General features: G+C 55.8%; 1 protein-coding gene across 5 annotated transcripts; it reads left to right on the top strand.

Annotated features, from left to right (window-relative positions):
• Positions 1–35: 35 nt before the first annotated feature.
• Positions 36–3789, top strand: LOC101002482 (class I histocompatibility antigen, Gogo-B*0101 alpha chain-like). 5 transcript variants are annotated; one of them, XM_017954689.3, is made up of 8 exons: positions 36–176; positions 303–572; positions 818–1093; positions 1668–1943; positions 2048–2164; positions 2605–2637; positions 2744–2791; positions 2956–3381. In XM_017954689.3, the coding sequence occupies exons 1-7, from the start codon at positions 104–106 to the stop codon at positions 2785–2787; spliced, it is 1089 nt and encodes a 362-aa protein (XP_017810178.2). In that variant the 5' UTR covers positions 36–103; the 3' UTR covers positions 2788–2791; positions 2956–3381. The 5 variants fall into 5 exon arrangements, with proteins under 5 accessions (XP_017810178.2, XP_021789163.2, XP_021789166.2 ...); XM_021933471.2 differs by lacking the exon at positions 2956–3381 and adding an exon at positions 3414–3789 and having other exon boundaries at positions 2605–2791; XM_021933474.2 differs by lacking the exon at positions 2605–2637.
• The last annotated feature ends 1692 nt before the right edge of the window (positions 3790–5481 follow it).

Genomic DNA, 5481 nt, shown 5'->3' with positions numbered 1-5481 from the left:
TCCCATTAGGTAACAGGTTTTTAGAGAAGCCAGAGTCGCCGCGGTCCCGGTTCTAAAGTCCTCGCTCACCCACTCGGACTCAGATTCTCCCCAGACGCCACGGATGGTGGTCATGGCGCCCCGAACCCTCCTCCTGCTGCTCTCGGGGGCCCTGGCCCTGACAGACACCCGGGCGGGTGAGTGCGGGGTCGGGAGATGGCCTCTGCGGGGAGGGGCCAGGGGTCCGCCCGACGGTGGTGCAGGACCCGGGGAGCCGCGCGGGGAGGAGGGTCGGGCGGGTCTCAGCCCCTCCTCGCCCCCAGGCTCCCACTCCATGAGGTACTTCAGCGCTGCCGTGTCCCGGCCCGGCCGCGGGGAGCCCCGCTTCATCGCCGTGGGCTACGTGGACGACTCGCAGTTCGTGCGGTTCGACAGCGACGCCGCGAGTCCGAGGATGGAGCCGCGGGCGCCGTGGATGGAGCAGGAGGGGCCGGAGTATTGGGAAGAGGAGACACGGATCGCCAAGGCCCGCGCACAGACTGACCGAGGGACCCTGCGGACCGCGCTCCGCTACTACAACCAGAGCGAGGGGGGTGAGTGGCCCCGGCCCGGGGCGCAGGTCACGACCCCTCCCCACCCCCGACAGACGGCCCGGGTCTCCCCGAGTCTCAGGGTCCGAGATCCGCCCCGAGGCCGCGGGACCCGCCCAGACCCTCGACCGGAGAGAGCCCCAGGCGCCTTTACCCGGTTTCATTTTCAGTTGCTGCCAAAGTCCCCGCGGGGTGGTCGGGGCGGGGCGGGGCTCGGTGGGCGGGGCTGACCGCGGGGGCGGGGCCAGGGTCTCACACCCTCCAGAAGATGTGTGGCTGCGACCTGGGGCCGGACGGGCGCCTCCTCCGCGGGTATCACCAGTCCGCCTACGACGGCAGGGATTACATCGCCCTGAACGAGGACCTGCGCTCCTGGACCGCTGCGGATGAGGCGGCTCAGAACACCCAGCGCAAGTGGGAGGCGGCCGGTGAGGCAGAGCAGCGGAGAGCCTACCTGGAGGGCCGGTGCGTGGAGTGGCTCCGCAGATACCTGGAGAACGGGAAGGAGATGCTGCAGCGCGCGGGTACCAGGGGCAGTGGGGAGCCTTCCCCATCACCTCTAGATCTCCCGGGATGGCCTCCCATGAGGAGGGGAGGAAAATGGGATCAGCGCTAGAATGTCGCCCTCCCTTGAATGGAGAATGGCATGAGTTTTCCTGATTTCCTCTGAGGGCCCCTCTGCTCTCTAGGACAATTAAGGGATGACGTCTCTGAGGAAATGGAGGGGAAGACAGTCCCTGGAATACAGATCAGGGGTCCCCTTTGACTCCTGCAGCAGCCTTGGGCACCGTGAATTTTTCTCTCAGGCCTTGTTCTCTGCCTCGCACTAAATACGTCTGAAGGTCTGATTCCAGCTTTTCTGAGTCCCTCGGCCTCCACTCAGGTCAGGACCAGAAGTCCCTGTTCCTCCCTCAGAGACTAGAACTCTCCAAGGAATAGGAGATTATCCCAGATGCCTGTGTCCAGTCTGGTGTCTGGCTTTTGTGCTCCCTTCCCCACCCCAAGTGTCCTGTCCATTCTCAGAGTGGTCACATGCGTGCTGCTGGAGTGTCCCATGAGAGATGCAAAGCGCCTGAATTTTCTGACTCTTCCCATCAGATCCCCCAAAGACACACGTGACCCACCACCCCGTCTCTGACCATGAGGCCACCCTGAGGTGCTGGGCCCTGGGCTTCTACCCTGCGGAGATCACACTGACCTGGCAGCGGGATGGGGAGGAGCAAACTCAGGACACCGAGCTTGTGGAGACCAGGCCAGGAGGAGATGGAACCTTCCAGAAGTGGGGAGCTGTGGTGGTGCCTTCTGGAGAAGAGCAGAGATACACGTGCCATGTGCAGCATGAGGGGCTGCCGGAGCCCCTCACCCTGAGATGGGGTAAGAAGGGGGATGAGGGATCATGTCTCTTCTCAGGGAAAGCAGGAGCCCTTCTGGAGCCCTTCAGCAGGGTCAGGGCCCCTCACCTTCCCCTCCTTTCCCAGAGCCATCTTCCCAGTCCACCATCCCCATCATGGGCATTGTTGCTGGCCTGGCTGTCCTAGCAGTTGTGGTCACCGGAGCTGTGGTCGCAGCTGTGATGTGGAGGAGGAAGAGCTCAGGTAGGGAAGGGGTGAGGAGTGGGATCTTGCTTTTCTTGTCCTCTGGGGGTTTCAAGCCCAAGGTAGAAATGTTCACTGCCTCATTCCTGGGAAGCAGCATCCACACAGAGGCTAACCCAGCCTGGGACCCTGTGTGCCAGCACTTACTCCTTTGTGTAGCACATGTGACAATGAAGGACGGATGTATCACCTTGATGATTACGGTATTGGGGTCCTGATTCCAGCATTCATGAGTCAGGGTAAGGTCCCTGCTAAGGACAAACCTTAGGAGGACAGTTTGCCCAAGACACACAGCTGCTTTCCTCCTGTTTCCTGATCCTGCCCTGGGTCTGCAGTCATAGTTCTGGAAATTTCTCTTGGGTCCAAGACTAGGAGGTTCCGCTAAGATCTTATGGCCCTACTTCCTCCCAGTCCCCTCACAGGATATTTTCTTCCCACAGGTGGAAAAGGAGGAAGCTACTCTCAGGCTGCGTGTAAGTGGTGGGGGTGGGAGTGTGGAGGAGCTCACCCATCCTGTAATTCCTCCTGTCCCACGTCTCCTGCGGTCTCTGACCAGCTCCTGTTTTTGTTCTACTCCAGCCAGCGACAGTGCCCAGGGCTCTGATGTGTCTCTCACGGCTTGAAAAGGTGAGATTCTTGGGATCTAGAGTGGGGGGCGGGGGGACAGAGGGAAAAGGTCTGGGTAATAGAGATTCTTTGATTGGGATGTTTCAGGTGTGTGGTGGGCTGTTCAGAGTGTCATCACTTACCATGACTGACTTGAATTTGTTCATGACTGTTGTTTTCTGTAGCCTGAGACAACTGTCTTGTGTGGGGCTGAGATGCAAGATTTCTTCACGCCTCTCCTTTTGTGACTTCAGGAGACTCTGGCATCTCTTTCTGCAAAGGCATCTGAACGTGTCTGTGTCCCTGTTAGCATAATGTGAGGAGGTGGAGGGACAGCCCACCCCCGTGTCCACCGTGACCCCTGTTCCCACGCTGACCTGTGTTTCCTCCCCAGTCATCTTTCCTGTTCCTGAGAGGTGGGGCTGGATGTCTCCATCTCAGTCTCAACTTCATGTGCACTGAGCTGCAACTTCTTACTTCCCTACTGAAAATAAGAATCTGAATATAAATTTGTTTTCTCAAATATTTGCTATGAGAGGTTGATGGATTAATTAAATAGGTCAATTCCCAGAATTTGAGAGAGCAAATAAAGACCTGAGAACCTTCCAGAATCTGGATGTTCACTGTGCTGCGTCTATTGCAGGTGGGGGTGGAGAAGGATGTGAGGAGCCGAGTGTGGACTGGGCCTGTGCCTAGTTGCTGTTCAGTTCTTCATGTGCTTTATGTGGTCAGTCCTTAGCTGGGTCACCTTCACTGCCCCATCGTCCTTGTCCCATCAGTGGAAACTTGTCCAGTGGGAGCTGTGACCACAGAGGCTGAGATATCGCCCAGGGCGGCCCCTGCACACGGGGGTCTCTGTGCATTCTGAGACACATGTTCAGAGCCATTCACCTCCTGCCCTGCTTCTAGAGCTTCTGTTCTGCTTTGCTCTCCTGCCCTCTCTCCCTGCCCTGGTTCTAGTGATCTTGGTGCTGAATCCAATCCCAAATCATGAATCTATAAAGCAGAGTCTAATTTAGACTTATATTTGCCTGTGAAATTGGACCCATCATCAAGGACTGTTCTTTCCTGAAGAGAGAACCTGGTTGTGAGTTGCAACGTGCTGGGGGGCGGGGGTGCGGGGGGGCGTTGCTGTGGAAAGAGGGATGGGGGAGGGAGGACAGACAAGCAGCCCTGCTGAGAAAAACATAGGTGCTCTCTATCTCAGTGTGAGGGGACCTTGTGCCGAAGCTGCCACAAAACAGCATTTGGCCTGAGGCTATGTTAATAAAGATACTGCCTTTAGAATAGGGAGGTGCTCTACAGTGATCATTCATTCAACTGACCTTTGTCATTGACCAGACATAGGACAGAATGGTTCTGATCTGGGGAACACCATTGAAGTAAAATCAGAAAAATCTCTGGCCTTTTGTAGCACATGTTCCAGTGGAAAGAGGCAGATGATAGATACACTATAACCAGAGTAAGGAAGGAAAGTGCTAGAAGGTGGTAAGTGCTGTGAGGCAGGTGATCCAGGATGTGGGCAGTGGGGACAGGGAAGGTGGCTATTGTGCTGGGTGGCCAGTGTGTGCCTTGTTGCAAAGGTGACTTGAGGAAGGATTTGAGGGACATGAGGATGTCTGGGGAAGTTCTTTCCAGGCAGAGGATCCTCCAGTCCAAATGCACTATGGCAGGAAGGTGTCTGTGTTCCCAGAAGAACAAGGAGGCCAGGAGGGCTGGACAGAGAGAAACTGAGGTGAGGTCAGAGGTGTGGCCAGAGCAGGTGGGCTTGAGGGGAATGGGGTTGGATCTGACCTTTGCTCTGAGTGGGATGAAGAGTCAGAGGACAGTTTTGAGCAGAAGAGGGCCATGATATAACTTCTCTTTTAAAAGGATCTCTGACTGCTGTGCTGAGAACAGAATTGAGAGGTGAGGGGCGAGGGAGGCAGAAGGGAAAACAGTAGGAAGCGAGTACAGTATTCCAGGCTGGAGATGTCGGTTACCTTGACTAGGGCATGAGAAGGGGAAAGAGTGGGACGTGAGGGGATTCTGGATGCATTTGAAGATGAACTCACAGCATTTGCCAATGGATTGTATCTGTGGTGTGAGAAAGATGAATCAAGGACACCCATAGTTGTAAAATGAGTGAGTAGAAGGATGGAGCTGCTGTCAGTGGAGATGGGGAGACTCTGGCAGGAGCATACTGAGGAGGGGGCATCACAGGCACTCAGTAGAGGAGATGTCTACTAGGAATGCAGGTGGGGGAGCTGGGGTGGAATTTAGACAGACAACTCCAGAGTTTAGAGGAAAGGAGAAATAGACTGGGCAGGAGAAATAGATTTAGGAGGTCACACCATATAAACGATACTTAAAACCTCAAGCATGGATGAGGGCACCAAGGGAGTGATTGACTGGAAAAGAATGAGGGCAAGGACTGAACCCTGGACCTCCAGTTGTAAGGGATGTGATCAGACCACACCCAGAGCAGACTGCACAGTTCTGACCCCATGTCTAGAGGACACTTAGACAAGGAACTCCCGTGTGCACAGGGATCACCCGGACGTGGTGCTGAGATCCAGGAAGTCTGGAGTGGAGCAAGAGATTCTGGATTTATGACAAGGCTGGAGTTCATGTTGCTGGTCTCCAGATTACACTTGGAGTATCAAGAACACCAGGATCCCACATGTCTGAGCATCAGCCTCACCTCTAGGGCTTGTTATATAAACGATTCC

Source organism: Papio anubis, unplaced genomic scaffold, assembly GCF_008728515.1.
Source record: "Papio anubis isolate 15944 unplaced genomic scaffold, Panubis1.0 scaffold2351, whole genome shotgun sequence".
In the NCBI taxonomy this organism is placed as follows: Eukaryota; Metazoa; Chordata; class Mammalia; order Primates; family Cercopithecidae; genus Papio; species Papio anubis.
Note: the sequence above shows the minus strand (reverse complement) of the source record. Positions and strands in the feature narration are given on the sequence as shown.